Source organism: Bipolaris maydis (genome assembly GCF_028858645.1).
Source record: "Bipolaris maydis strain C4 unplaced genomic scaffold PSV08scaffold_16, whole genome shotgun sequence".
Taxonomy (NCBI): Eukaryota; Fungi; Ascomycota; class Dothideomycetes; order Pleosporales; family Pleosporaceae; genus Bipolaris; species Bipolaris maydis.
The window spans coordinates 1,191,903-1,219,894 of record NW_027093872.1 but is presented as its reverse complement, the minus strand read 5'-3'; the positions used below and the strand labels follow the sequence as shown (position 1 = coordinate 1,219,894).

At 52.3% G+C, this 27,992-nt stretch overlaps 10 protein-coding genes across 10 annotated transcripts; 4 read left to right on the top strand and 6 right to left on the bottom strand.

Annotated features, from left to right (window-relative positions):
• Positions 1–694: 694 nt before the first annotated feature.
• On the bottom strand, positions 695–1,571 carry PSV08DRAFT_412739 (6-O-methylguanine DNA methyltransferase; the record flags this gene model as incomplete). The annotated part of the gene is made up of 3 exons (XM_066093935.1): positions 695–1,105; positions 1,175–1,322; positions 1,448–1,571. The coding sequence occupies 3 exons, from the start codon at positions 1,569–1,571 to the stop codon at positions 904–906; spliced, it is 474 nt and encodes a 157-aa protein (XP_065948100.1). The 3' UTR covers positions 695–903.
• Positions 1,572–1,764: 193 nt separating this feature from the next.
• Positions 1,765–2,986, top strand: PSV08DRAFT_405577 (Pre-mRNA-splicing factor of RES complex-domain-containing protein). Its single transcript, XM_014217847.2, has 2 exons — positions 1,765–1,957; positions 2,020–2,986. Exons 1-2 carry the CDS (start codon positions 1,786–1,788, stop codon positions 2,835–2,837), a joined length of 990 nt encoding a protein of 329 aa, XP_014073322.1. The 5' UTR covers positions 1,765–1,785; the 3' UTR covers positions 2,838–2,986.
• A 2,892-nt stretch (positions 2,987–5,878) lies between these two features.
• PSV08DRAFT_211024 (amidase signature domain-containing protein) lies at positions 5,879–7,626 on the bottom strand. Its single transcript, XM_014217895.2, has 3 exons — positions 7,154–7,626; positions 6,926–7,101; positions 5,879–6,874 (listed from the first exon to the last, which is right to left on the bottom strand). The coding sequence occupies exons 1-3, from the start codon at positions 7,594–7,596 to the stop codon at positions 5,955–5,957; spliced, it is 1,539 nt and encodes a 512-aa protein (XP_014073370.1). The 5' UTR covers positions 7,597–7,626; the 3' UTR covers positions 5,879–5,954.
• Positions 7,627–7,804: 178 nt separating this feature from the next.
• Positions 7,805–9,839, bottom strand: PSV08DRAFT_412736 (integral peroxisomal membrane peroxin-domain-containing protein; the record flags this gene model as incomplete). The annotated part of the gene is made up of 3 exons (XM_014217896.2): positions 7,805–8,452; positions 8,504–9,750; positions 9,827–9,839. 3 exons carry the CDS (start codon positions 9,837–9,839, stop codon positions 7,967–7,969), a joined length of 1,746 nt encoding a protein of 581 aa, XP_014073371.2. The 3' UTR covers positions 7,805–7,966.
• Positions 9,840–10,329: 490 nt separating this feature from the next.
• On the top strand, positions 10,330–11,281 carry PSV08DRAFT_231745 (Pam16-domain-containing protein). Its single transcript, XM_014217897.2, has 2 exons — positions 10,330–10,453; positions 10,504–11,281. The coding sequence occupies exons 1-2, from the start codon at positions 10,451–10,453 to the stop codon at positions 10,912–10,914; spliced, it is 414 nt and encodes a 137-aa protein (XP_014073372.1). The 5' UTR covers positions 10,330–10,450; the 3' UTR covers positions 10,915–11,281.
• A 369-nt stretch (positions 11,282–11,650) lies between these two features.
• On the top strand, positions 11,651–13,830 carry PSV08DRAFT_231741 (uncharacterized protein; the record flags this gene model as incomplete). The annotated part of the gene is made up of 3 exons (XM_014217898.1): positions 11,651–12,615; positions 12,740–13,436; positions 13,516–13,830. 3 exons carry the CDS (start codon positions 11,651–11,653, stop codon positions 13,780–13,782), a joined length of 1,929 nt encoding a protein of 642 aa, XP_014073373.1. The 3' UTR covers positions 13,783–13,830.
• Positions 13,831–14,759: 929 nt separating this feature from the next.
• On the bottom strand, positions 14,760–17,592 carry PSV08DRAFT_211011 (calcium-activated chloride channel-domain-containing protein; the record flags this gene model as incomplete). Its single annotated transcript, XM_014217899.2, has 5 exons — positions 14,760–16,295; positions 16,346–16,777; positions 16,827–17,127; positions 17,183–17,339; positions 17,394–17,592. The coding sequence occupies 5 exons, from the start codon at positions 17,590–17,592 to the stop codon at positions 15,066–15,068; spliced, it is 2,319 nt and encodes a 772-aa protein (XP_014073374.1). The 3' UTR covers positions 14,760–15,065.
• Positions 17,593–17,944: 352 nt separating this feature from the next.
• Positions 17,945–19,906, bottom strand: PSV08DRAFT_405572 (S-adenosyl-L-methionine-dependent methyltransferase). Its single transcript, XM_014217900.2, has 4 exons — positions 19,714–19,906; positions 19,396–19,662; positions 19,136–19,340; positions 17,945–19,077 (listed from the first exon to the last, which is right to left on the bottom strand). Exons 1-4 carry the CDS (start codon positions 19,894–19,896, stop codon positions 18,143–18,145), a joined length of 1,590 nt encoding a protein of 529 aa, XP_014073375.1. The 5' UTR covers positions 19,897–19,906; the 3' UTR covers positions 17,945–18,142.
• Positions 19,907–20,047: 141 nt separating this feature from the next.
• Positions 20,048–24,505, top strand: PSV08DRAFT_211003 (kinase-like domain-containing protein). The gene is made up of 9 exons (XM_014217870.2): positions 20,048–21,395; positions 21,529–21,602; positions 21,790–22,224; positions 22,636–22,839; positions 23,616–23,661; positions 23,720–23,735; positions 23,788–23,872; positions 23,987–24,130; positions 24,191–24,505. Exons 1-9 carry the CDS (start codon positions 20,144–20,146, stop codon positions 24,323–24,325), a joined length of 2,391 nt encoding a protein of 796 aa, XP_014073345.2. The 5' UTR covers positions 20,048–20,143; the 3' UTR covers positions 24,326–24,505.
• Positions 24,506–25,773: 1,268 nt separating this feature from the next.
• On the bottom strand, positions 25,774–27,452 carry PSV08DRAFT_405570 (FAD binding domain-containing protein; the record flags this gene model as incomplete). Its single annotated transcript, XM_014217901.1, has 1 exon — positions 25,774–27,452. One exon carries the CDS (start codon positions 27,450–27,452, stop codon positions 25,863–25,865), a length of 1,590 nt encoding a protein of 529 aa, XP_014073376.1. The 3' UTR covers positions 25,774–25,862.
• Positions 27,453–27,992: the final 540 nt, after the last annotated feature.

Sequence of the window (27,992 nt, the reverse complement as noted above, 5' to 3'; positions counted from 1 at the left end):
GAATGACTCTGAGAAGTGACTCAGGATGACGGGCAAAGAGCGGGTGGCTATGCAGGCAGCTGTGAGGGATTATGGCCCATGTATCTACTTGGTCGGCACGCAGATGGGCGTGTCCTGGGCCTAAATAGTGGCGCGGACGGGGCCGCCCTTTGAGATGAGGTCAAAGGCGTCGGCGCCGTCCCCGCTCTTTTGTCCTGCTTCTTGATAAGGAGGGAGGGAGGCAGTGAGAGCTCATGACCATGGCCCCAACGCGCCCACCCGGCTCGCCCACGCATATCCCGCGTTGACCCGACGCGGCTCCGGTTTGACGCTGGCCGCCGTGCCATGGTCCGAGTTTCATGGGCTTGCCGTGTTCCTGGACTGCAGCACGACGACGACGACGCACATGGGCCAGGGGCGAGGGAGAGCCGGCGCTGGAGCTCGCCGCTCGATCAAGCTTACTACTGCACTGTCCTACTACACGCCAACACCCTCGGCATCTCGCCGCCAGTCGACTTGCAGGCGTCCCAACAATCGCTGCTTGCATACTACTTACCACATACCCGCCATATTACATGGCGCCCCTTTGCACCCACCCACCCAACCAACCCACCCCGATAGCTGTCCGCATCCGGTCCCCGTATCTCTGCGCCCTTTCGCCCACTAGCCCCGTCCACTCGTGGAATCTAGAGCCTTCGGCATCCGGCTCACGGCTCACGGCCATGTACTTACCCCATACTAGCCACCCACGACTTTGGGGTAGCCGCCGGCCATCAGCAAGCTGCCAACTCCAACGTGCTAGGCAATGCATACTTTGTTCGCCCAACGGCAATGCACCACCGCTGTAACAAGACCCTGGTTGGTTGCTCTAACTACGCCATGTATCCAAGTCCCCCCCCTCACAAAGCTTCTCACGCATATGCCTCAAGTATGGTACGCGGCCTCGTCCTCGTCCTTGTCTTCGTCCATGTCGCTGCCCTCGATCTGCTCTGCCTCGCTCGGGAGCATGTCCGGGAACCACCCGTACTCATCCAGCTCCACCGTGTACTGCCCCATGCCATCCTGCCTCACCTCTACACCCTCCCTCCGTAGAGCATCTGCTTGGTGCGCCGCCGCACTTGGTCCTCTTTGTGATTAGTTAGCAGGCAAACACAAAGGCAAAACAAGGCCTTGTCGCCATGACGAGGGTGCAGACCTCGGGCTGATGCCGCCTTTGGCGTTGATCACGCGCTGCCAAGGCACGTTGCCGCTATGAAACCTAGGCTTCGTCCTGCTGCTGTCGCCCGATGGCGATGGCGAAGGCAGGTTCTTGAGACACACGCCCACCTGTCTTTTGACGTCACCTGTTAGTCGCAGTATGAGCAGTGACATGATGGTGATGAGTGCTGCTACCTGGGACATTCGGCTATGATCAAACAAACAAGTCAGCCAGTCGTCGTCATCATCAGCCTCCCCAAGCACCACGCACGCTTTCCCACCAGCCGGGCAATGTGTCCGTAGCTGGTGACCTTGCCATACGGTATCTCCTGAATCGCCTCGTACACGGCCGTGTACCACAGCCACACCTCTTCAGAGCGTTCTCCAGGCGCCATGGTAGCAGTGTGTAGTGTACTGTAATCCAAGATGAGGTATTATTGGGGTGGGTGACATCGCCGGCCAGGGGGCCCATCGCGACTGATCACACGCCATGACGCGACATCACGTGATTTGTCATGACGCGCGTGCCAAGCCCATGGACTTTGCCTGCCAAACTTCGCGACTTGGGCGCATGCACAATGGACAGTCAGCCCCGCCATCCAATCAAGCATGTCTGGACTTGCCGACTATCTGGCCAAAAACTACCTTACCGCTGATTCGGAAAAGAAATCCAAGAAGCGCAAGAGAAAGAACAAGGATGCCGGCCTCATCATCGAAGACGACGACAATCTGGGTTGGAAAGACAAGGCCGACGATGACGACGATGACGCACCAATGATAGGTAAGGGCACCCCCCAACTCGCGCAAGCTGCACATGTCCATGGCTAACACTATGCTGATCAGTCGGTGGAGGCACGCTGAAGAAATCAAAGAAGAAATCAAAAGCCACCAGCGCAGCAACGTGGACAGCTGTCGGTGTCGCTGCGCCCTCGCATGCTGCACAACTTGCTGCAGACGCAGCTGCCGCCGATGCCATCATCGCAGGCACTGCTGCAGATCGCGAAAGGGCAGCGGCAGCCGAGGATGAAGCACCAGAGATGGTAGACCAGGATGGTATACTTCGAACAGCGTCAGGCACAAAAGCAGGCCTACAAACGGCTGCCGAAGTCGAGGCCGCCATGAACAAGAAGTTGGACGAGGAGAAGCGCCAGGCCGAGAAGATTGCAAAGGAAATGGGGGGTGCGGCACCGGAAACCATATACCGAGATGCCAGCGGCCGCATCATCAATGTCGCTATGAAGCGCGCCGAGGCACGCAAAAAGGCCGAGGAAGAGGAGCGCCAGAAGCGTGAAAAGGAACGCGCAGCACGCGGAGACGTGCAAAACGCAGAAGCCGAACGTCGCAAGCAACAGCTGCAAGACGCAAAGACAATGACGGTCGCCCGGTACGCAGATGACGCCGAGCTCAACGACGAGCTCAAGGAGCGCGATCACTGGAATGACCCGGCCATGGGCTTTTTGCGCAAGAAGAAGGCTGGACGCAGTATCACCGGAAAGCCGCTGTACAAGGGGCCTTTCCAGCCAAACAGATACAACATTCGTCCTGGTCACCGGTGGGACGGCATTGACCGTAGTAATGGGTTCGAGAAACAGTGGTTTGACTCTAGGAACCGCAAGGCGAATATCGAGAAACTCGAGTACCAGTGGCAAATGGATGAATAGTCCTCTTTCATCACTGTGTCTGCAAAAGGTCAACCCCAAGACTTTTTTTTGTTACATTTTTGCATAGCGCAGGCGTTTTTGACATGTTACCAAAATTACAAGTTTCGGCTGGTACAAGGCCATTCCACATCCAATCTCGAATTCTCATGCACTGCTGTATTGTGAACAAAAATTCAGGCATAAAGACGTGTGAATACACCATGTTCATTATTTCACTGGACGGACTTGCAAAACTTGGTTACTCTTCTAAACTAACAAAGAATCCCAGTGGCTACGCGGGATAAATCATTGGTTTGAATGCATCATAATGACCTAGGCGAGACAAAGCAAGGTAAAATGTAAATGGTGTCCAGGAAGAGGGATAGGAGAGAGTTCTGGTCCAGAGATTACCTTTTATATACTAAAATAGCTGTAAAAGGTCTACATGTTCAGTTAGCAAGATGCTACTTATCCATGTTAAACCACAAGAACTATTCATCAGCACATGCAACAACTAAAACTACTAAGTCGTTCAGACTACTGTCCATATCCCCTTCGATCAATTCTTCATGTACCAAATCCAACTCTCTCACATACACATCACAAACACAACAGAGTCCACGTTTCGATTTCTTATTGTTTGATTCAAACGAGTGTCCATAATTCATAATTCTTCATGCCGAAATTTCCCATGTCCTCCACCCTTCCTACTCAAAGGTTCCTGTGTCAACCCTCGAAAAGGCTAACAAAAAAAAAACGACCATTCATCTTGAAGCAAAAGAAATCTTGTTCCATCTCCTCCAAATATCGCTCGATGGAACCGTGGCGTTATTGTAGCCTTTCAAAGGTTGCACAAGTCGGGGTGGTGTCATATTATTGACTTAGTGCTAAAGGACCGTTGTGTAAGTAAAACTTTGTTTTGTTTTGTTTTTTTGTTTCTGGGACAGGCCTAGAAAGAAAGAAGAGGGAGAAACTTACGGAGCAAGATCCGCAGTTGCAGCTGGAGCAGTCGCCCTTGCAGGAGCAGGCGTTGCAGGTGCTGTTCAAAACACAAATGCAGTTAGCAAAAAGAAAACAATGTCCAATCCTCGTTTCATGCAAAGAAGGGTTCGATACGATCCGCCGACTGGTGCACCACTTGCTAGTAGCCACATGATGAGGCAAGAGGGAGCCATCACGGTGCTAAACCGCTATCCCCCACCCAGCAGCATGCCCAGCAGGCGGCGCGATGCATCGTGTAAGGAGTATGCTGAGCAAACGTACCATGGAGACATGGTGAGGATGGTTGATTGGTTGGTTGGTTGGTTGAAAGTAGCTTAGTGTGTTGAGATGGGACAGATGAGCAAATGTTGGAGCGCGATGAGGCCATCAAGGTGCTGAGATGGGGGGGGTACTTATATAGACCTGCCGACCGTCTCGCCTTACACACCTTCTCTGGCTCATTTGTCTCCTCCTCCAACCCACGCTCGGCCAGCTGCTCGTTTGAGTGGATGTCGAGGCGCTTGGGTCATGCGCGACTTGTGCGGCCGACTACCGCCGCCCCCATGATGGTGGGGTGTCTTGTCCCAACGAGTGACATATCGAAGATACTAAATTCGACCCCTCCTTTTCAGTAACGACCAAGACCGACACCATGCGCGCCATGCTCATCACCTTTGACCCATACAGACGACACTGTGACGCTGGATCGGGAGGTTTGGTTGGCTGGCATCATACATTGGGCCGTCGGACAAGACTTGATTGGATATCTACCGGCATGCTGGGGTTGGTCGGTCAGGGCTCGGGAGACTCGGTGGGATAACCGCTTGAGGCGATGGGCCACTCGCACAAGTCGCGCAGTCCCCCCCCCCAGTATACTCGGTAAGGCGCGTATGGTGGGCTTTACTGCGCCCTGCTTTCACTTCTCAGTCGTTGCCTGACCACTCGATTGTCTCGAAAGCCCGGACGTGGCTCTCGCCTGGCTATCGTCGTGTAGCGTCTCAGACTTGATGCCCCCGGGCACACGGAAGATGGTGTGGAGAACAAGGTCCAGAGGACCACTTCTCTTACGCAGGGCCATGGAACGGCACAACCGCCAACGTGGGAACAGGACTGACCGCATCTATCTGATATCGATCGTTTACGTATCCGTTGCTGACTGGCCGTGGATGTGTCTGTAGTGCCTTGAAGGCTGGTGACACTGCACCTACAGCTGTAAACCCCGCCCTTGATTCACGGCATACAGTGCATGTGTGACATGGCTGATGATGCAAGACATAGCTAGGTGCAGGTGTAGATGACGGCAAGCAACAGAAGGCTCTACTCTGCAACACCATGATACATGGCACTATAATCGCGTGGTTGTCGTTCGCAGTAGAAGACTGGGCGCATACCGTACATACAATGTGTCGGTTCGGTGACGTAGCTTCCATGTTAGACCCCGCGTGACTCGATCCTGCCTAGTCACATGCCGGCCAATCACGACACTCCGGCCCTGCAGGCCAACTAGTAGTTCGCAATCACGTGGGCGTGGGCTCTCGGCCTACTAGCAGTTAATCAAAGTGACAAAGGCATGAGCATACCTACCTAGTATCCAAGGACATCATGACATGTATCATCGCCATAGTATCTCACCGGCAGCTGCTAGCTGTGTCGTAAACTCTTACGCAATAATACTCTTACAGCTGACTGCTTAGGCCCACAATGTGACATAGATGCAGGGGCATCTGGGCAGTAGACCTGTACACAGCGACATGTTACCCCCCACGCAACACCTCCTAGTCTCCAGCACTAGTCCTCGTAAGCTGTGGCCATGGGTCCGGTAGGGTTGTGTGGTCAATTCAGCCGAGTTACATTCATCTGCCTTGCCATGCAATCTCGGCATATGGTTTCTATTATTAAGTGTCTGAGATCGACATCGTACTAGGCGAGAAGTACCGGCTTCGGGCTTCGCTGAAACAATAAACACTAGTGCTACAGAGCATGGCCGATATGTTATCGTTTTGCTGGGAGGCTGCTGTTGACGTGGCATGGCTGTCGAATGCAACCACGGCGACATGACCGGGTCATGGGTCGTCTTGGCCGTCATGACCTTCGATTTGTATTGATGCGTGGTTGATTGCTGATACTAAGAGGCTTTCGACAAGACCTGACAAGACATCATGCTTTTCGCCCTTCATCAACATGCCAAGCAGTGACATCTGGCCCAAGGTGCACTTGAGGAGACGGTGAAATATCCGCCATGAGTTTCGCAGCGTCCAGGACAAGCTCATCATCTCCGTATTGACCAATCACCTGCAAGCCCACAGTGTTGAAGCTTGAATCACTTCCTCTCAGTACCCCAATGTCTTCTTCCCCCAACTTTACACCTACGGGGATACTAATGGCTGGTAGTCCGGCCAAACTGGCAGGAACAGTGAATACATCGTTCATGTAGGATTGAATGGGATCCTGGGGTTCCACTTCTGATAGCCATGGCGCCATGGATGGTGCCGTGGGGCACACGATAACATCAACCCCCTCCTCTGGCTGTTTTGCAGCTGTCCCATCTTCAAAAAGAGGATTGGGTCTTGCAAACACTCTGTTGAAGTCTTGCTGGACTAGCCTGCGGACCTTTTGTGCCTGAATAAAGTAATTGTCAATAGCTTCGGCGCTAAGCGAAAAGGCTCCAAGCAAGATCCTGCGTTGAACTTCGGCCCCAAAGCCCTGACCACGAGTTTTGGCAAACAACACGCTATCAGGCGTTCCATCCATACCCTCTGCTCTACTGCCAAAACGTACTCCGTCATACTTTGCAAGGTTACTGGATGCTTCGGCTGGTGCAAGTACGTAGTAAGCTGATAGAGCCTGTCGTGTCGTTGGTAGCCGAATAGGATGCAAACTGTGACCGCCGTCCCATAAATGACTCAGATGCCGAATCCATGCCTTTCGAACAACAGGCTGTAGGGTCTCAATGTTGTAATCAAGGGGGATGCCAATCCTTAAAGTTGACGATTGCTTCGCCTTTCGCCTTCCAAAACGTGCACGTGTTGAATGAGGAATGGAAGTTGGATCTTGCTGATCATGCACGTTGAGTTTGTCTTTATGACTTTGTCAGACGTGCTGCATACTTAGGTGGTAAATGCACTCACCAAAAATGGTCCTCACGTCCTCAGTACTTCGCCCAAATATACCAACAGTGTCTAGAGAGTTGGCATAGGCGATCACGCCCCACCTTGAAAGCAGGCCGTAACTCGGTTTGAATCCGACAACGCCAGTATATGAAGCAGGTAGTCTGACAGAGCCTCCAGTATCGGTCCCCAACGCTCTGCTTGTCTTAGTATACGTAACCTTGGTCTCGGCAACACCTGGGGACTTACGCCCAGCACTGAGAACTGGCGACTGCAAGCGCACTTCCACCTGAGCTTCCTCCTGCACTCAAGTCTTCGCCTTCATATCTCTGCATTCTTACTGGGCCGAAATGCGAATGTGTCGAATGCGAGCCCATGCCAAACTCATCCATGTTGGTTTTGCCCACAATAACAACACCTTCATCTTGGAGGAGCTTGACTACAGTCGCATCGTACGGGCTGGTGAAGTCCTTCAATATGTTGGAGGATGCTGTCGTCTTCAAGCTTTTTGTGCAAATGTTATCTTTTATTGCGATTGGCTTGTCCTTGATGCTGCGAGAAGCAGGACTCGATTCGGCGGCATTGTCGCGCGCGGCGAGGACCGACGGAGCGACTAGTGAGTTAAAAGCATTGAGATGTTTGTACTTGGATTGGTTCAATAGGTAAGTCTTGGCATACTTGGAGAGTGACATGGAGGGTGAGTCGCATCACTGTCGCGGGCTGGAAGTCTGAAGTTCGTGAGCGGAACGAAAAAACTGCTGCGACGTCATGCGCAGCTCCGTCAGCACGCAGACTGACTCGAGGGCGTTCAACCCATACACAGTAGACCTCAGCTATGCGTGCACTACGCATGACCGTGGCATGTCACAGATTTTGACCGAATTTTGTCAAAAGAGCGCCTTCACCAAGTCGAATGTATAGTTCCGACAACTCCGGGTCCATATGGGTCCTCACAGCAGCATACATGTCTATATACCTAGGCTGTGCCACGGCAAGAGGTCACCACCCATGATGCATTGCAAGGGAAAAAGGGTATATGAAAAGAAAACACCAAGGTTCAGCTCAGATATCAAGGTGTTGCCTGATATCGTCACCAAGCCTCCACTCTTCATCCCTAACTATACGGTCAAGCGGACTCTGCACATCGTCCTCGTCGCTTCTTCTTGTTCCACTGGTGCCCGCATCACTAACTGCAGTAACACCGCTAACACTGCCGCAATTGCTCTTACTTCGCTTCCTCTTGAACCAGCTTCGCCTGCTCTTGGTGCTCGCAGCATCGGTGTCCGAAATGACCGATGCAGCATACTCGCGTCCATCGCCCTCGACGAGCGTCGGGTCGGTGCTTGATGTCACACTGAGATTAGACGAAAGTTTTCGGAGGTGACTGGTGTCCGAGTCACCAGAACTATCGACTGGAGCAGGCCTAGGTGTTGGGATGGGCGTCGTCTCCGTTGAAGGAGTTGATTCGACAAGCTCGGCATCACGGTACCATTTCCGACGGCGCGTATAGCGACCCCAACCATCTTGGCCTCTTCGACCATCTCTCCACTATTACAAGTCAGTGTCTTCATGCCATACCCACAATCTGCTCAACCGTACCTTATTGTCATAGTAAATCCAACCTAGCTCCTCCTTTGAAGTACCCTTTTCGGTCTTGCCATCTTTGGCCGCCCCATCAATCTTCCACTCGCTACCCTGGACCCACCGCCATCTCGCGCTGCCACCTTCAACTTCAGGCAGCTCAAACTGTTCCTTGGGTGGCACAGGATTGAGATGCTCATCCGTCCATGATGCCCGCTCATAAGCAAGCATCGACGAGGTCCAGCCAATGCCTAGCCACCTCCGCTGGTTCTCATAAATGGAAAAAGTAAAGCGTACTCCAGTTGACTCTGGTCGGCGCTTAGCGGCCAGCGAGGCAGCAACTTCCTGGGTGCTTTTTTTCCGCGGTGGGAGAGAAGGTGGTCCCTTCTGGTTTGCTGATGTTATCTCGCCAAAGTCCAGACCGGTGAGGAAGGCGCATGTTTTCCGGACCGTCTTTGATCTCCAAAGCAGTGTGCGCGTGACGCGCGCTGGCCGCGAATGCCAGCTGAGCATCACTGTGCCTATTGCCAATACGACTCTCTTTGTGGTAAGAATGTAGAAGGGTGGGAGCGTAAGGGCTATCCATAGCGGCAGTACAAAGAGAATGCGGATAAACAGCACTGTCAGTGCTGGTCGTGTTGTAGCCGATGTCGCAGTCCTCTGAGTAGAAAGGAAATCTGTCAGACGCAAGAATGGATCCAACAAGATATTGCAGCGCGAAGTAAAGAGTTTCAGGCTATCGACAATCTCCTCCAGACTCTTGTGGTGCTTGATGCTGGTGTCCGACTCGACCCGTTTGTGTTCCGTCTGGCCCTTTTCGCCAGTCCAGCCCGTGGACGACAGGGGCGAGTACCGGCGCGTGTACATGCCCAGTATCAGAGCCGTGACTATGATGATGGGCCCGGCATATCTTGTGACTGCATCCCCGTACATAACGACTGCCCAGAAGGCGGCTACGAGGAGAAAGCTCTCCCATGGATCGCCCGTGGTCCATGTCACAAGGCCGGCGAACTTGTTCAGCGGAAGTATAAAGGGATGCGAATATGCGAGGACGCGGGTAATCTGAGGCGGCGTAGCGGCAAGCAATGGCGATTTCTGGTGGACAAGTATGGCGGAGCGGCGCTTGGTCTGGGGCGTTGTCTGGCCTAGATGGGCGGGCGAGAAGGAGGCGTAGGTAGGTGGATTCGGATCACCGGTAGACGGCGGAGACGACGCATCGTTAAAGGACTTGTGAGGAGTGGACATGTGCTCTATCCAGGGTGTATCTAGTCGAGTATGAGCATGGTGGTTGTGCGACCACTTTTACGACGCAATCTTGTTGCGAGTCTAGAGGCGACGGACCTAGTGCTGCCATGCATGGGGATGTGCGTCATCGCCGAGCTGCGCAGAGGAGGCGGAGGGCCGCGTTGATGTCAAGCCACGCCCGGCGTGTATGTTTGTACAGAACGAAGCGAGTGCGCAAATACGGACGAGGACAGTCTGAGAGCGAACAGAGGATGTCATGCAACTAGCCCTTCCGGCTCGCTGCACACGGTCATGTCTTCTGCGGGGTCCCCAAGCATGTGAAGGTCTTAGTCCGAGGGCGACTCGTGGCAGCCTTGTGACAGCCCTCGGAGACGCGCTCCTTGTAGACGACAAGCTAAGCATTCTGGTACAACTTATGCTTGTCGATCCGGAATCTGTTTGGCTGTTCCGCTCCCATCTGCATGCATCAGAGCGCATAAGAACCGAGTGGTTGCGGACGTGACGGTTTGCGATCGTGGCGTGATTGGCCAAGCTGTGATGATCACGTGCGAGCCTCGGAAGCAGACCGAAACTACGGAAGGGGCCCCAGAAATTTTGGAGATGCCCTCATCGCCGTCCGCACCCGCCACCACGAAGCAGAAGTCGAGCACCTGCGCCTCACGACCCTGAAAGAGAAGCAATTCTTTGTACTTCGTCACCCCCGCTTTCAGCATAGCCATCATGGTGCGCTGCAACAATATCCTCTTCTTACCACGCTGAACTAACGCCTGCAGGCGCACCGCATAATAACACAAGTCGTCTTTTCTGGCGCCCGGATAATAGGTCGAGCCGTTTCCGAGTCATACCGTCAAGCGGCCGCCTCGCAGAAATATGCAGCAGCCAACCAGGGTGGAAAAAGCGGAGGCGCCTTCTCATCCTCAAACATCACCATGGACGAGGCCTGCCAGATCTTGAACGTGGGGCCAGGAAAGATGGGAAACATTGAGCTGGAAGTAGTCACGGAGCGATTCAAGCGACTGTTTGACCTGAATGACCCCAAGAAGGGCGGCAGTTTCTACCTGCAGAGCAAGATCCTGAGGGCAAGAGAGAGGATCGAGAGGGAGATACAAGGCCACCAACGGGTAGCGGAAAGAGAAAAGGAATTAAGAGAGGGATTCAAGCCAAAATTCACAAAGGAGGACTAGGCCGGATTCAACACAGGCGAACTGGCGAACACTTTGGTCATAGACGGCAGTGCAAACTATCCTAACAGGCGATGCAGATTGTTGCACCGACCAGAGTGTCCCAGTGTTGTAGATGGCGATGAAGGGTGTCTTGTTGCATTTGAGCGGCGTTTGGCATAGCGTTTGGACCTTCTCTGGGCCCAGTTCAGCAAAGGCGCACTGTGGTTGAGGCTGCAGTTTGACTGGCACGGGCATGCTTTTACGTCTCCCCACTCCTGCATGTACATGTGCTATTTTTTTTTAAATGTTCGAATACTGTACCATTATACGCTGTAACAAGGAAATCGACAGCTGAGCCATACTCAATGCATCCCATGCCGAAGCTATCCACATGACCGTTTTGATTCCAATCGTAGGGATGATCCGGCCTATGAGCTAGGGAGGCCGTATGTGGCTTGAACATGGAACTTGTGGATGTACTATGTTATGTATGTGTGTACCAACATGCTGGCACAGACGTGGAGTCGACGAGGGGCTGGCAGTCCTCATCCCCACAACGCCAGAGGGTCGCGCTAGAGGCTTGGCTTACACCAGGCCCGTCTCGACAAAACTTTCGCGCGCAACCACCGCTACCCTTTGGCATCACACCACTGTCCGCCAAACGCCACCTGTACATACACACACACGCACGCATATACACACAACCATATTCACTGGCCGCGCACAACCTGACTTCACCTGGAAACCACAACACGCCATGACCGACTCATATCGCCCTGGGCGCGACCGCCCACCACCGCTCGCCGACCGCATGACGTTCACGGGTGGAGATGGCGACAGTTATCGACCCGGCGGCGAGCGCAACGGCAATCGCTCGCAATTCACCTTCGAGTCCGGCCACCCCGCGCCCCGCTTCCCACCTTCTGGCCCCGCCAACCCGCGAGGCCCTTCTGGTTCTGCGGCGTCGAGGAGACGCGGTCGTGGTGGGGCATCACGAGGCCAGTCTCGCACCGACGGCAGGAACAATTCAAACGGACATCGTAGAGGTGGCTTCAAGAAGGCTGCCCCTCACGAGCGTGCTCTGCTTCAGCACCGCGAGAACGGCAGTCCTGAGCGTGCACTCGGCGTCGCAGCTGATTCCAACCGCTTTCAAAATCCTGACGACCTGTCGGATGATGATGAAGCCGACATGGAAGTAGAAAGCGATGATTCTTCCAATAGCCAGCAGGATGGGGACGCGTCAGAGAGTAAACCAAAGGCTGCTCGGACCCAGGTCAAGCGTGCTGATGGCGACTCTGTCCCCAAATGGTCCAACCCGGATCCCTATACTGCATTGCCACCACCGGATGAGACCACGGGGAAAAGGGTCGACTTTGTGAAGCTGATCCGGAAAGCAAAGAACCAAGAGGCGGAGAAGGCTGCGGGGCACAATTCTGTCGTTGCAAATGACGATTTTATTTCGTTTGCTGACGACGATGACGACGCTCAAAAACCAACACAAGGCTCATTGAACGAGTTCGCGCACATTGACAGCATTGTTAGTAGACAGGAAGCAGCTGTAGCTGAACATCGGGCACCTCGTGGCCCCAAGGCCAACAACAAGCGTAAAGCCACGGTAGGCGGTGTAGTTAGCGAGTGGTTGCCCGCTCGCAACCGCGACCCAACACCATGGCTTCCTTCACCTGATGCTTATGCGCATCTTGCTCGTGAACCAGAGAAGTGGTAAGTTACCAATGTTCAAAGGATCAAGCGTCTGCGCGAAGCTTTGTATATCGCATGGCATCCACGAGCGTTCCACGCAACCTTGACACTCAACTCCCACAATCACGTACTGATTTTCTACTAGGCTTCACAATGAAATACTAGACTTTTACGATTTTGTTGCTCCCAAGCCATTCGAACACGAGCAGCGTAACAGACTTGTCAACCGAGTCAACAATGCACTGGGCCAACGCAGGTTTCCTCAGCAAAATGGCCGTGTGCTATGTTTCGGCTCTTTCCCTGCAGGCCTGTATTTACCTACAGCTGATATGGACCTGGTCTATGTTTCCGATCAGTACTACAACGGCGGGCCTCCTGTTGTCGATATGTCTCAAAGAGGCGCTAACAAGAGCCTACTTTACAAAGCATCCAACAGACTCAAAAGCATGGGAATGGACGCGGATGGGTGCCAAGTCATCCATGCCAAGGTTCCCATCATCAAGTTTCAAGACCGGCTTACCCAGCTTCAGGTTGATATTTCCTTTGAAAACTTGAGCGGGGTTCAAGCTCAAGCCACATTTGCGCAGTGGAAGCAGGATTACCCTGACATGATCTACATGGTAGCACTTTTAAAGCAATTCCTCGTGATGCATGGACTCAATGAAGTGCATACGGGCGGCATTGGAGGTTTTAGCATTATATGTCTGATTGTTAGCTACATTCAGCATTCTGACAAACACGAAAACCTCGGCGAATGCTTCTTGGGATTCCTCAAGTATTATGGCGATTTCGACTTGTCTAGAAAACGCATTCAGATGCACCCGCCAGCTATTATTGAAAAGGTGAGCAACAAAGTGATACTGCGCTGCTGGCAGAAATCAAACTCTCTCCCATCTCTCCCACAAAGCTGACATGTTCTAGACGGCCCATGGAATCGATGGTCGCCCGGAAAGGTACGACGGTCTTTCTATCCAAGATCCGAATCGTCCAGAAAACAACATTTCTGGTGGATCTCACAGGGTTCAGGACGCCTTTGATGCCTTCAAAGAAGCCTACCATACACTCGAGGATCGAATGAGAGCTGCTCGCGCAGGTCAGGATATCGGGCCTAGTATCCTTGAGTGTGTCCTGGGCGGCAACTATGAGACTTACATCAAGCAGAGAATGCATTTGAAGACCCTGAAGTGAGCTCTTACATACTGATTTGAAGCAAAAGGCCATTGGCGTTGTCCTTCTCTGCTTCTCCTATACTTTGCGGCCGCTTGAGTGTCCTTGGGAGTAAGTTAAGCTTGCATTTCGAGCAAGGAGCTGGGCAGCATACAGTGTTCTTTACCTTGCTTACCCGCCCCCATCCCAGGATAGGACGACCACTGGATAAGAGCCATGAAAGGGGTCATCCAAGTGCATTCGAACGACATCATGCTACTATAGATGGGATTGGAATCATATATATTGTATGGGCGGACGAGCACCTCTGTTCCTCAAAGAATGGGGGTTAATTCGGGCGTAAGGTATTATTGTGGGTTGGAGAGGCGAGTACAAAATGCTTCGGCACGCTCTGCTCAACTGCTCTTCCAGACAGGCTAGGGACGGCATATTCTATTTCAAAAGTAATTGTTGCAACAAGAGATACCCCCAGAATGGCTCTCCCATGGGCAGCTACTCTAGGCGTTTGGCGAATTACAGACGGACAATACTTCTACAACGGACGGACGGACGGACAGATGCAACCCTCTATCGATGCACAGATGGCAAGTCTAGCGAACCAAACCCATGCTGATGGTCTCCACAAAGTTTCGCCTCGTTTCGTCACAAAAAGCCGTCTTTTGTTTTTGTCTCGGATAAGATGTCCTGTGTCTGGACCGGCAACCCCCGCAGGAGATGAGAAGAAGAAAATAATCATATCGAACGAATAGGGACCGGGCATACACAATGAGTACAGCTCTATATGATCTGTTGTCTGACTCTGCTTGTTGGCCCTTTTATTTTGTCTGTCCGTCTTTTTGCTTGTTTGTTTGAACGTTTAATTCTCTGTACTGCTAAATGAGTGGTTCATGACAACCTAGTTTCCCAATCCCCTCTCTTCCCCTCTCCCTCTCCCTTGTTCTGCTTCACCTCTTTGGTTCTTCTAGATGGATACCGAGATACTAATGGCACCAACTTCTTTCTACAGCAGAATTGTCACCAGCAATGGGACGTCTTTTCTCATTGGGTTTGCAGGCCTTTGACGCATGCACTTGAGGACGAAAGGCGGACTATATACGTTTGGCTGTAATGTGGATCGGTTCTTGTTGTCCATACAAACTAATCTGGTTGCTATTATCAGGTAGGCATGCTTTTCATCCACTCTCTCCACCTTTTCTCCAAGAACAAAAGAATGTACTAAGTCTAGCAAATTTCGAGGTTTAAGAATAATGAAATCACTGCCACGTCAGAAGGCGAATAACGTACTCAACTACCACATCCACCATCTACAACTCCTTCTTGTTCTCGACGACAGTCTCGTTCTTGGCCTGCTCGATCAGGTTCTTGGCCACAGCCGCACTCTCCCTCCAACTCCTCTGCCGTTGCCAAAACCTAATCTCAGCCGTAGTCTCGCTTAGGCTGCTTCGTCGCGCATCTTCCTCAAGACTCTGCCTAGTAATCTCGCCCCCCTTTTCGCTCAAAGTGGGAATGTTCTGAAGGTGGCTAAGATTCTCTTCGAAATACTGCTTGCGGACGAGGTAACGCTCGCGACGTTCCTTTTGCAGCCCTGGAGTATCAAGCTTCGATAGAATAATGCGAACGCCCCAACGGAAGAGGATGAAGAGGTGCTCGGCGAAGAAAACGGTGAGGAGGAGAGCCCAAAGTTGAATATTGCTGGGGCTACCGCTGGGACCAGTGTTGTCGTTCCAAAACATGTAGACGAGAGCCGACGTGGTAATGCTGCCGAGCCAAGTAAGGAAGGAAAGGGAGTCAAGCCAGGGACCAATGGTATCAGCACGCCATGGCGTAGGTCGGCGCATTTCAACGCAAATCTTCATGGCGTCGGCACGGAGCTCGACCCAGTTGTTGATGAGGAAGGAGACGGCAGTCAGTGGCCATACGACCGAGAAGAGAGATAGATAGCCGAATTGAACAACCATTTCGCGAAGATCGGCCGTGACATCGTATACTTCGAGCTCTGCCTCTTTACGAACGCGCTCAAGGAAAGCAGCGTCTTCAGGTGGATCGTTGGCAGCAGCAGGTGGTGCGGATCCACCGTTCTTGGCAGCTCGCTCGGACTGCATCTCCTTGTACTTGTCAAGTCCACGACGCTTGAGGTATGGAACGATAAGCTCCATACCCAGATTGACCACCTGGGCAGTGACGGTAAAGTAAATGACCTGCTTGCGAAGGCGATCGGGGTTGATGCTCCAGCTAGCGCTCTTTGTTTCGAGATGAAGCTGCTTCTCGTCCTGGGCAAAAGGTCGAACAGCGACATGGAAAACATCAAGGTAAGGCACGATGACTTTGCCAAAAGGCACATAGACAAATGCAGTCAAGAAGATGCCGAGGTAAGACATGATGAAGTTCATAACAAAAATCTTCTGGGTCAAGGCTTTCTCGTACGCGGCATGTGTTTCGTAATTCTCGAATTCAGTCAATCGTGTAGCCGCTTTGGTCAGAAGGATGTTGAGGATAGGATTGACAGTGGTCAGGATGCCAGTAGGGATGAAGATCTCGGAAGATTTAGTATAATCACAAGCGGTACTCTTGTTATAGTACTTACCAGGACGCTCTTGAGCGGCCCGTCATAGACCTCGGAGATGAAAACCTCGATGCCGAAGCAGGTTGCAATCACGGCTCCGAGGGAGCAGGCAGCAATGATTGCAAAGGGAATTTGCAACAACTGTCTCTGGAAGCGCTTGGATGCAGGAAAGAAACCAACTTGCTCGCCGGTGACTGGATCTGTAATGGTCTTCTCGGGCACAAAGTCCTTCTGCTTGACCTCGATGTTGGAGACGCCCTTGACACCCCAGCGGACACTCAGGTCTTTCTCTTGATGCTTCCAGTATTCGGTGAAGACGGTGCACCACAAGGCGCTGGCAAGCGCGTAGATTGGCGAGAAATAACCGAGGAAGAGCCAGGAGAAGAGGCCGAAAGCCGCAGCTGGAATGAGAAAGGTAAAGTAGGATTGGGTGAAAGCAAAGTAAAAAGCAATCTGGCCGCGTTAGCACTAGACTGCCCTAAGCCGAGAGACATCAGCTTACCTTTTCTCCCATGCGGTTGCGGATGTCGTCCAAGTCCTCAGTACTGAGGAGGTACTGTGATGTCCATTTCTTGATCCAATCTTTGTTGTACGCATGGTCATGCAGGGCGAAGATGGACTCGACGTTCTTCCATTCGCCTTCCTTGGGTGTTATGCCTGCTCCGCCCTCTGATTTGGGGTTTGTAATGAGCTGGTATATGATGCGCAGCCGCTCGGCCTCGTACAATGGCTCTGCTTCGAGTGATTCGCGCGTAACCTTTTCAGGGGCAGCAGACCGGACGCCGTGGATCCAGTCGCGGACTCTTAAGTAGGGGTTAGCTATCCATTTACTGGGGTAAAATAAAGGGCCACGCGTACCTGGACCTGTATACTTCGCCGAATAGGTGCTCGTCAGAAGCAACCCTTACGAAGAGCAGTAGCGAGTGCGAATCGCCGTTGCGGACTTCGGTCTGTAAGCCAACGTTTGCCAGCGCCTCGCACAGCTTCTCAAACTGCGCAGCCGCCTTGACCTTGTCTGTGTACCCGTCAGCGTAACGCTTCACTCACCCCGCCATGGGAGCAAGCATACCCGTGTCGGCAAAGCGGTAGGTAATGACATAGTCGACGTCGAGATTAGTCTGGAGGGCGGTTGATTTGGCCATGTCCGACGGCGAGGCCGAGGCGAGCAGGGCGATTTTCAATTGATAGACGGACCAGGAGAGGGTGGTGAAGTAAGGAATGGCACGAGCAGCAGCTGCGGTGCTTGTCCCCTCCTTCTGGCTCGACATGCCCAGCAATGTGGTAATCAAGGTTGCACGCCGGCCACCAAACGTCATCGTCGCCTACATCCCTGCTCCGTGCAACCCCTGCACCCCTCGACAACTACCTGACTATGGATATATGTACATACAGTACCCCAGTAGATTAGACTTCAGTTTCTCACATGTGCATGTATAAATTGAAATCCACCCGGACGGGCGTCTACTATGGCAAATGCAAACAAAAAACAGATTTCAAACAGGAAAAAGCAAATTGATCTCCCCGCTCCCACCCACATGAAATGAACCGTAGATACTCTGTGCGCCTCCAAATCTGTGGGAAATGCTTATTGAGCCCTGTCATCACCACGGCCGAGTATTCTGAAACCAGGTAGCTGTATATATTTACTTGCAATCATTGTTAGAATACATCAGGTCACAAGCGTCGCACAGTAGAGCACTCGATTCGAGTCAGAGGACCACGATATTCGACGCGTGCGGATCCATCGGACACTAGTAAACACCACGCCCATGTGGAACACTACGTATTCCAACGATATTTTTTCATCTCCACATGACTTCATGCAACCACGTCCCCGCCAAATCCAATCGGCCTTCGGACCGGACCCTGCCTCTTATACGGCACAATGGCCATGGCCTTGTACGTTTTACCCATACCATTCGGGCCTCTGTCCACAAGCCGTTTCCACCCCATCTCTAGCCGTCTCTTCGTTTCCTCGTCCTTGGCTGCCTTGAGCAAGCGATCAGCTCGCTCTTTGATCCCCATGGTTGACAAGAAGAAGGATTGCTCAACAGGGCCATGGACCTCCACACCAGGAGAGGCTTCCAAAGCAGAATCTGCTAGACCAACAAAGTCTACATCCGCCGAAAGATCCACAAGGCCGGGTGCTGCAAAAGGTGAGACGGTCGTGTGTGATCGTATGCCGCGAAGTGTGTTTGCAGGAATTGTATCTAGTGGACCGTAGTCAAGAATGAGAGCGGCTCCAGAAGGCTGCGATTTGGTAAATGTTTCCTCGTCCTTGGGCAGTACGTTAGACTCTTTGGCTAGCGCTGAAGAATTGCTGGCCTTGGAATTACTACCGCCTATTCTCACAGCAAAGTCAGAGACGTATGCAAGCGATTCCGGTGATATCTCAATGACTGCTCCTGGAGTGTCTTCCAGCTTCTTGTAACGATTAGAAAGCTTAGGCAAGTATAGTGAATGTGGTGTTGGCGTTTTTGATACCGTCAGCTCAAAATCAAGCTTTTCTGCATCATGCTTCGATGTCGGAGAGCTTGACGTGTTCGTTTCTGTATAAGGAGAGGTCGGCGATACAACAAGTTCATGCCAGTTATTCTTGGGGGCTGTCACTCCGTGCTTTGGTTTTATGGGACCGGTTGGAGTCATGATGGTTGACGAAGCCGGTATTGAAGACTGTGCTACATTTTGAAAAACATGTATGGGGAGCGCATCAAAGAACTCATGGGCGAGTATGAAAGGGGTCGCTGTGGCCTCTGTGTCGCTTGTCAGCAATGCACCAGAGAAACTGGACAAGGCCCAACCGGAACCTACCTTTCGGCACAAGTCGGATATCCTCACACCACTCAATCTTGCAGTCCGGAATGTACTTGCAAGTTGCAGTTAGGCCGATTTCGCTCTTTGTCATATCCTCAGTCCCAGAAAGCAATTTTGCCTGCTGTTTTTGCAAATAGGGCGACGCTTCGATGAGATAGATGGCTTCAATGCTCTTCGTGAACGCTTTGAAACTCGAAATAGTCTAAGGAAATTTCAGCCCTGATTCTTTCATGTCTCTAATCGGTACTTTGGCATACCCTGAGAACATCATCCATCAACGTTCCTCGTCCAGGGCCAACCTCCATAATTTGGACCTTGTCCTTCCTACCCTGTGCCAGCCATTCGGCGTAGATCCATATACCAATCAACTCGCCAAAGATTTGACTGATTTCGGGTGAGGTTACGAAGTCGCCCTTGGTTCCAAATTGATCCTGTCCGCTCGTCGTCTGTCTCGTGTAGTAGCCGCCTTCGGGATGGGTAAGACACTGGCGCATATATGCTGCTACAGAAATTGGACCAGTCGTCTGGGTTCACTGTCAGGCCCTTTGATACTGGTAGGCGAATTGGATTCTTACGGTAATGGCTTCAGCCAGCGTCTTTGCAAGAGGCGTCGACCATTGCCGTTCCGAACTTGCAGCAGCCGAAGTCGACGACGACCACCGTGAAGCGCATTTTGTTACATGACATCCAATGGGCCGGGGTACTGAGAGGCGAGCATGCGCTGCTGTTCGCAGTAAATTTAGGGATTGAATCCTCATGTTGGCATGCTCATCGCAACTACATGACGTCTGCGCGTTCGGAACGACAAAAGTTCAAATCGGAACGCCGGGGTGAACGAAGCTATGACCATCAACCTACTAGTAGTAAGCCGACGCCGGTTGTTGTCTGCGACGCTCCAATCCGGACATCAGTCATATATCGGTATTTATCGAAGTTGACGTGGTATGCAGTTGGCTTCATTAATCTTCGAGGATAAAGCCTAAACGTGGGAAAGAGAAAGGAACAATGGCATCCCGCTGGGCAAACGACGAAGCAGACAGGGCCGAAGAGCAACGTCGAAAGAAAGAAAAGGAAGAGAAAAAGCGCCTAAAATTGCAGAAACAACAACAAGAAGCAGAGGCAGCAGCGCGCGTGGCGCAAGAAGCAGCCGATTCGCGTCCTGCGAAGCGTAGAAGACTGTCAACAGGCGATGATGATGAACAAGTGCCCAAAGAAAACGAGCGTCAGGAAGAGCGAACACTATTGCGCTTCGAGGGCGGAGGCTGGACCTCATGCCGACACACGTCTAACTTTGAGACTCTGAATCACATTGAAGAAGGGTCTTATGGCTGGGTATCACGAGCGCGTGACATCAGCTCCAACACGGTCGTGGCGTTGAAAAAAGTGAAGATGGACTACAAGCAAGACGGATTCCCCATCACAGCATTACGCGAAATCTCGATTCTCCAACGCTGCCGGCATAATAACATTGTCAATCTTCACGAGATAGTCTCGGGCGACGATGGGCAAGAATGTGTCTTGGTCATGGAGTTTGTCGAGCACGACCTCAAGACGCTACAGGAAGATATGAGCGAGCCGTTCATGGCATCCGAAGTCAAGACGCTGTTGCGTCAACTGGTATCCGGGGTCGGATATCTGCACGAAAACTTCATCATGCACCGGGATCTCAAGACGTCAAACATTCTACTCAACAACAGAGGACAGGTCAAAATTGCCGACTTTGGCATGGCGCGGTACATGGCGCCTTCCAACGCGCCTCTCACACAACTCGTGGTCACGCTTTGGTACCGCGCGCCGGAACTGCTTCTTGGGACGCGGGACTACGGGACCGAAGTCGACATGTGGAGCGTTGGCTGTATATTTGGGGAGCTGTTGGCCAAAGAGCCGTTGCTGCAAGGCAAGAATGAAGTCGACGAGCTCTCGCTCATCTTCTCGCTGTGCGGATTACCGTCTGAAAAGACGTGGCCGGAATTCTACCGGCTGCCCAATGCAAAGAGCCTCAAGATGCCCCGAGACCACCGCAATGCACCTGCCTTTAATCGTGCAAAGTTCCCCTTTCTCACAGCCTCGGGTGTCGATTTGCTTTCTTCGTTGCTCGCGCTCAACCCGGAATGCAGGCCAACGGCGAAGGAAGTTCTGGCCCACGGGTATTTCAAGGAGCAGCCCAAGCCTAAGCCCACAGAGATGTTTCCCACGTTTCCCAGCAAGGCCGGGCAGGAGAGAAGACGCAAGAAGAGCCCGAATGCACCAAAGAGGGGTGAGGCGCCGGGCATGCAGGGTAGTCTGGATTTTAGCAGCATCTTCAGGGCGAGGGAAGACGAAGAAAAGGGAGCTGGATTTCAACTGAAGATGACATGATTACTCGGTAGTATTGATGTATAACTTGATAGATGGTGGCTTCATGGCCGCACCAAAGTCACTAATCCATGCACGTACCTGCCCATGGAAGAAGGCCTGGTTGCCAGTAGGCTCTAAAGGGTACCCGTGAGGGCTCCGTCCATGTAAACAGTAACTAGCTTGTTTCAACACATTACAGCCCAGCAGATGGCGCGTTCATCGGCGGTCTCTGCTCCGGCTGCGGTCGCTGCCGTAGGAACTGTAACTAGGGCTTCTCCGTCCTCTGGCTCCGCCAGTGCTGCCGCCGCCGCTAGGGCCACCTCTTGGTGGCGGGCTATCCCTCCTGCCGTAGCCTCGGTTTGGCGGAGTTCTCGATGGAGACCGGCTGTAGGACGAGCGCGAGATGGTCCTCCGTGGCGAGCGGCTTCGGGACCGTGTATACGATCGTGGGCGTCCTCCCCATCCTCCTCGTCCGCCTCGGCCGCCTCGGCCGCGTGCCCACTGTGCACGATCAGGTGACATGCGGCGCGGTGGAGAGCGGTAGCGTGGAGGACCATCCATGGGCGGTGGTCTGTATGCTCCGGGCGGACCTCCTCCTCGCGGACCCCGTCCACCGCGTCCGTAACCGGTGTCGAAGTCGTCTTGGAATCGGTCGCCTGGCGGTGGGCCTCTCCGGGCTGGGGGAGGGGTTTGAGAAAAGCGACGTCTCGGGAGGACGATGGAGACTTGGATTCTGGAACCGTCCAACTGTGCGTCATGCATCTTTGCGATTGCACGCTCGGCTTCGTCAATGTCGTGGTAAAGTACGTATGCGATGCCGCGATTGATGTTGACTGCGTGGCCATGAGTAAAATGAGAGCGAAAGTGCGAGATGGGACATACAAGTGGGATTCATGGGCATCCTGACGTCTTTGACGACGCCGTACTTTCCAAATATCTCACGTATGTGATCCTCCTTGACGTTTCGGGTCAAGGCTTCTACCACAATCTGTCAGACTATTAGTGGCCGGGGGCGATGAGGTGGGAAGGCTGGCGCGAAGCAAGTGTGTGTCCTTGGCATGCTCACCTTTGCACTCCGGGGTGCTGGCGACGCATCTCGGGGGGTCGGGCTGCGAGTGTAGCTCCTCCCTCTTGAGCGCGACCTGCTGTTTGGTGTGTAGCTGCGTCGGCCATTGCGGCGGGGAGATGGCCATGTGGGCGAGCGGGATCGGGTGCGCGACCGAGAAGGGGTGAGAGAGCGTGGGGATAGCGAGCGCCGTGGCGATGGCGAGCGTGGCGAGGGAGAGCGGCTGGGTGATGGTGTTGGCGACCTGTCGCGAGACGGGGTGCGCGATGGCGAGCGTGCTGGAGAGGGAGAGGGCATGGTGTGGGTTTTGTCGGCGGCCGGGTGGCAAGAGAGGTGCATGCGGCGAGGGGCCAGCTCACATGGGTTTGGCGATTGGGTTGGGGCGATGCCGTCGTGTGTCTGTCTGTTCACGCGTACTCTTTTGGCAGTGGCAGTTGCAGTGAGCGCTGAGCTGAGCTGAGCTGAGCCGAGCCGAGCTGCGGACGGGGGTTAGCGTGGGCACGTGACTGGCGCGCGACACGGAGCGAGGCAGAGGCAGCGGCAGCGGCAGCGGCAGAGGCAGAGGCCAAGCGGGAGAGACGATGGCAGAACGCAACAGGACCACGTCTGCTGCGCAACATTGCGTGGCACGCAGTGGGCCATGGCGAGCGTCGAGTGGTGCCGAGTCATACAAAGCAATTGTGCTTCCTCTGTGCAAGCAGCTCGACCGTTTCGTGCCCTGCAACGCATGCGTCCGCTTGTCTTGTCTGATGCCGCCATCTCGACCCGCGCCATGGCTGCTGGCCCCGAGAGACGACGTTCAGCACACGGGGCGGGCATCGCGGCCGAGCGTGGTCGTCGCCGCTGGTGTGTTGGGCTCGTTGCATCCATGGACGCAGACGCAGACGCAGACGCAGACAGGCAGACGAGGGCGAGGGCGGGGTCGAAGCAGCCCCACTATCAAACCGCGACTTGGCCCAACAACGCAGCACCAACCCTCCTCACCGCATCTGCCCTCTCGTCCCGCTAGTCAAAAAGTACCTGCATCGACCGTGTGCTCTGCCTCGTCTTCTGTCAATCTTCTCATCACTCTAGCTCCCGCAGCACGCACATTCCCCCTCGCCCACCATGTCCTGGCAAGGTGAGCAACCACGCTGCCCCTCCCCTCCTTGTTCGCGCACAAGACTGACCCAAGCCAGCATACGTTGACACCAGGTGCGTCTCACCTCGGCCTCCCTCCCCCTGCCCGTCTAACCACCTTCTCCAGCCTCGTTGGCACCGGCAACATCGACAAGGCCCTCATCTGCGATGTCGAAGGCGCAACCAACTGGGCCGCCTCCCCAGACTTCACGGTACGTCGTCTGCTGGCCTGCGCGGGGCACAGCCGCTGGTCCTGCAACAAGACACGGAATGGCACTGCCCTTGCCTGGGCCCTCACAGTGCACTCGCATGCTGACAGGTGACAGCTGTCTGACGAGGAAAGGGCGGCCATTGCCAAATCCTTCAACGACAAGTCGGACCCCAAGAAGGTCATCTCCGAGGGCATCAAGGTCAACGGCGTCAAGTACATGACCATCGAGGCAAGCGACGATGCGCTCAAGGCAAAAAAGGTACCCTCTCCACCCCTACCGCCCACGCCTATGCCTGCCAGCTACTGACGGTAACACCAGGGCAAAGAGGGCGTCGTCGCCTTCAAGACTGGCCAGGCCGTCATCATCGCCCACCACCCCGAATCCATCCAGACTACCAACGCTTTCTCCTCCGTCGCCGAGCTTGGCGACTACCTGAAGAAGCACGGAATGTAGACCATCTCTGCCCCGGCACTGTTTGTATGTTAGAGATATTTGCATAGCCCCCCACTCGTCAAGTGGTGGACAAGATGGCAGGGAGGACTGGTCAAGGATATAGATATGAATCATGATGCACCACATAGCGACAGAAGAAATTTCTCTTTGATGCAATGACATGCCTTTAGACCACGCCCAGTGCTAAACCATACAACATCAGTTATCACGCATAATCTTTTCCCCTACCAATCTAAACAACTACATAACAAGAATTTGCCATCTGCTCGACTAATTCTTATGCAAAGTTGGTAGAGTAGACTTTCTTTCTTGTTCTACCTTTTTTTAAACTTTCTTTTGTTTAACCTTGAATGAGTGTTTGTGTCTTTTAAACAAGTGATAACATGTAGCAATTCCAAAATCTTACTTATATAACATAGTTCAAGTAATATAGGTGAAAACTATCATTTTTTATGATAGAGACACCTTGTTCTAGACATCTAGAGAAGTGTTCAAAAGACCATTCACCTCATGTTCTGTTACTTCAACTCGTTCCATAGCCATTACATTATTGACACAACACATGATATAATACAGATAGTAGAGCGCTGTAGTAGAGCTCATGTCTTCGTTTAGCTTATTACCTAGTATTAGATTACCTTGGTAATAAAATCTCATTGTTTTGTATACCTGTGTATTTGTATCGTAATAGTGCATTAGCTAAACTAATACTACACCCCCTGACCTACTACAGCAGTAGCAGTAGTCTATCACACTATTCCTGGGTAGGAAGTTTTAAAAGGATGGTTCAAAGCTGACCAAGTCAAGCTAAGTGTTTCAGTCAGGATTGTGGTTTTGCCCCGACGCTCAGTGAGAACACCAATGTTTTGTCTAAAATAAAATCCCATAACTTCACCCATGTATACCATTTGCCTGCAAACTATAATAATACACGTTTCGCGTCGTCACATCTAAGCACCTCTGTGACTCATTTCGGCTCATTTTGATATACTCTAATTGTCTCTATACTGAGACCTACCTCTATGGTCAGATCTGAGTATTCTCAATCATATTTTTGGGCTTGGCATGCTTCAAGAACTGGCTCTCATACCTGTTCGACAATTTCCTGTACGAAAAGTCTCAAGTGTGGCATTTAAGCATATTCCTGACCTTTTGATGGATTTGCACGAGAAAAGAAATAGTGCAGAAGTCATGAATGCTCTCGAACAGAGCGGTAATAGGTGGGTTAACCACTGGAACGACTCAAGAGCACTTTTATAACCAACATTCCTCTCATCTATTATAGCCTTCACGTCTGATGGAACAAGGTGCTTGATTATTGTGAGATGACTTCTATCTAGAATACAAGCTTAGGTCATCGCAGTGGTCCGGGTGTCTAGGGGGAGCAGCAAGGCTGAACTGGTTTTAGAGCTGAAATGCCATATTTTGAAAAAAACCCAGCGTTTTGGGACCGTACGATTCCGATTACATTCTCTGCAATACTGCTTCTGCTGATTGATCTCTGTAAGCGACAGTAGCAACATGGGGAAACGAATAATCACGACACTGGTGGCACCACCGCAATACGAGCACGAACTATGTTCGCCGCTGCAGTTCCAGCTCTCCGACCAAAGACTGTGCCAGAAGTCAATCCACTGCCTCCAGGATAATTGTTGTAGAATAATCCTCCAAGCATTTCGCCAACACAAAACAACCCACCAACCTCCCTGCCAGAGTTGGAAATGACTGTTGTACTCTCCGGGTTTACAGCCAGCCCGCCAAACGTAAAGGTGACTCCACAGCATACTTTGACGGCCATAAAGGGGCCTTTATCGAGTGGAAGCGCCCAATTAGACTTTGCTAGAGTTAATTTCTTAGTTGAAGATTGTGTTGAAAGGCCATCTTTGACAGCGGGATCCCACTGGTTAGTATTCAAATTTTCCGCTTGAGACGCGTAGACGGCCTCATTGTACTCAGTGATTGTCTCAACAAACTGATGAGGATTGCTCAGCCCCGACTTTGCAGCGAGCTTCTCTGCCAATTCTTCCAAAGTAGCGCCCCATATTTTTTGAACCCGTTCGTCTCTATACTCTTCGTCGCGCAACCACGGTATGGCATGTTGGTCCCAGACCTGGAAAGCTACACCTTCAGGCTGCTCGTGGATAGCCCGTCCGAACTTCGCGTAGGTGTAGTTACGCATGTCGATGCCTTCGTCGACGAATCTTTTACCGTCCATGTTGATCATTAGACCAAGCGGGTATCCAGACTTTGTAAACTCATTTGACACATCGCGATCACCACTATTGGCAGGAGCATTGGCATCCCAGCAGGTAGAATGGCAGCCAGACCAATTTCCCGCTTGCTTGGCATTGGCATCGCGAATCGCGAATTCCAGCATTTCGCCGGTATTGAAAGGCGTGCCACGGACACGCGCTACATCCCAATTAGGGCCAAGATGCTGGGAGCGCATGCGCGGGTTGGCTTCAAAGCCTCCTGCTGCAAGAATGACGGCATTGGTCGTAACGAGTGTATCTACGCCCTCGCATTCTACCATGACTCCTGTCACGGCACCTGACGAACAAGTGATGATACGTTTGGCGGCCGTCGAGTAATATACCTCCACTTTGTGCCTTTCAGCACAGGATTGATGATCCGCAATCAATCCTTTGCCGCCATCCTCTGTCATAAGCGCCAGGCCGCCCCAAAACTTGAAACGGCCATTGACCTTGTACGCCTGGCGATTGAAAGAAAGTTGGAACCTGATTCCGTTTTTTGCAAGCCACTTGACAGCTTGGTTGGATTCGTCAATCAGTGCCTGGCTCAGCGCGGCATCCGAGCGGCCTGAGCAAATACGATGCATGTCTTTGCGGAAATCATCCTTGGTATACGGCTTCATGTCAATGAGTTCTGCTATCTCGGCGTCAACATTGTTGACAATGGGCAATAGATCGTCAATGCCATCATGAATGGTGCGGAAAGCGCCTGCTGTGAAGTAACTGTTTCCTCCAGCCCATTCCTCTGGCGCTTTTTCAACAAGGACAACACGCCGGGCGCCAGCTTGGGCGGCGGCAATAGCCGCAGAGAAGCCTGCATTGCCGCTACCAACGACTAGGACGTCGATCTTTGGCTGAGAGATAAGAGGATGCATGCTAGCAAAACAAAGCCTCATTCATTAATAGATGGATGGTTATATTGTTATTATTGTTCCTAGATTCCGCTATGTGCTCCATAGCTCTGCCCGGCTAGCGGGCTTGGCAGACAGCTAGCGCCCAATCGAAACTATACATTGTTCTGCTCAACTAGGCTAGTAAATAATCAATGCTTAGGTTATATTTAGATTGCTATAAGTTTTAGTAAGAGTTAGGTTATTATTACACGGGGTTAGGTGCTAATACTTCTCTAGGTTTAATCTAGGTTAGAGAGAGTAGAGTTTAGTAAATAGGTCTATAAGTATTTATCTAGTGCTATAGTATATTAGAGATCTAAGCTACTTAGCTAATCTTCACTTCTATAATGAGCCTAAAGCTATATAGTCTCGTCACTTGCAAAACGAAATAAATTACCTCTTTAGTCTAAAGTAATGCCGAATGCCGAAGATAAGATTATCCAGCCTAGTGTAATAGCTAAGCTACTAACACGACCGATATCCAAACAGGGTCCAAACTAGTTTCTCTTAGGGACTAGTAAG

What these genes read in the sequence shown, in the direction of transcription:
- PSV08DRAFT_405577 (XM_014217847.2), top strand. Translation starts at nt 1,786, where the DNA reads ATGTCTGGACTTGCCGACTATCTGGCCAAAAACTACCTTACCGCTGAT. An exon ending in CGATGACGCACCAATGATAG is followed by an intron (nt 1,958 to 2,019) that starts GTAAGGGCACCC and finishes TATGCTGATCAG; the next exon opens with TCGGTGGAGGCACGCTGAAG.
- PSV08DRAFT_211024 (XM_014217895.2), bottom strand. Translation starts at nt 7,596, where the DNA reads ATGTCACTCTCCAAGTATGCCAAGACTTACCTATTGAACCAATCCAAG. An exon ending in GCCAGTTCTCAGTGCTGGGC is followed by an intron (nt 7,102 to 7,153) that starts GTAAGTCCCCAG and finishes TAAGACAAGCAG; the next exon opens with AGCGTTGGGGACCGATACTG. An exon ending in GGACGTGAGGACCATTTTTG is followed by an intron (nt 6,875 to 6,925) that starts GTGAGTGCATTT and finishes AAAGTCATAAAG; the next exon opens with ACAAACTCAACGTGCATGAT.
- PSV08DRAFT_405572 (XM_014217900.2), bottom strand. Translation starts at nt 19,896, where the DNA reads ATGAGGATTCAATCCCTAAATTTACTGCGAACAGCAGCGCATGCTCGC. An exon ending in CGCTGGCTGAAGCCATTACC is followed by an intron (nt 19,663 to 19,713) that starts GTAAGAATCCAA and finishes CAGTGAACCCAG; the next exon opens with ACGACTGGTCCAATTTCTGT. An exon ending in TGATGGATGATGTTCTCAGG is followed by an intron (nt 19,341 to 19,395) that starts GTATGCCAAAGT and finishes AAATTTCCTTAG; the next exon opens with ACTATTTCGAGTTTCAAAGC.
- PSV08DRAFT_211003 (XM_014217870.2), top strand. Translation starts at nt 20,144, where the DNA reads ATGGCATCCCGCTGGGCAAACGACGAAGCAGACAGGGCCGAAGAGCAA. An exon ending in CCCGAATGCACCAAAGAGGG is followed by an intron (nt 21,396 to 21,528) that starts GTGAGGCGCCGG and finishes ATAACTTGATAG; the next exon opens with ATGGTGGCTTCATGGCCGCA. An exon ending in GATTCTGGAACCGTCCAACT is followed by an intron (nt 22,225 to 22,635) that starts GTGCGTCATGCA and finishes TTTGGTGTGTAG; the next exon opens with CTGCGTCGGCCATTGCGGCG.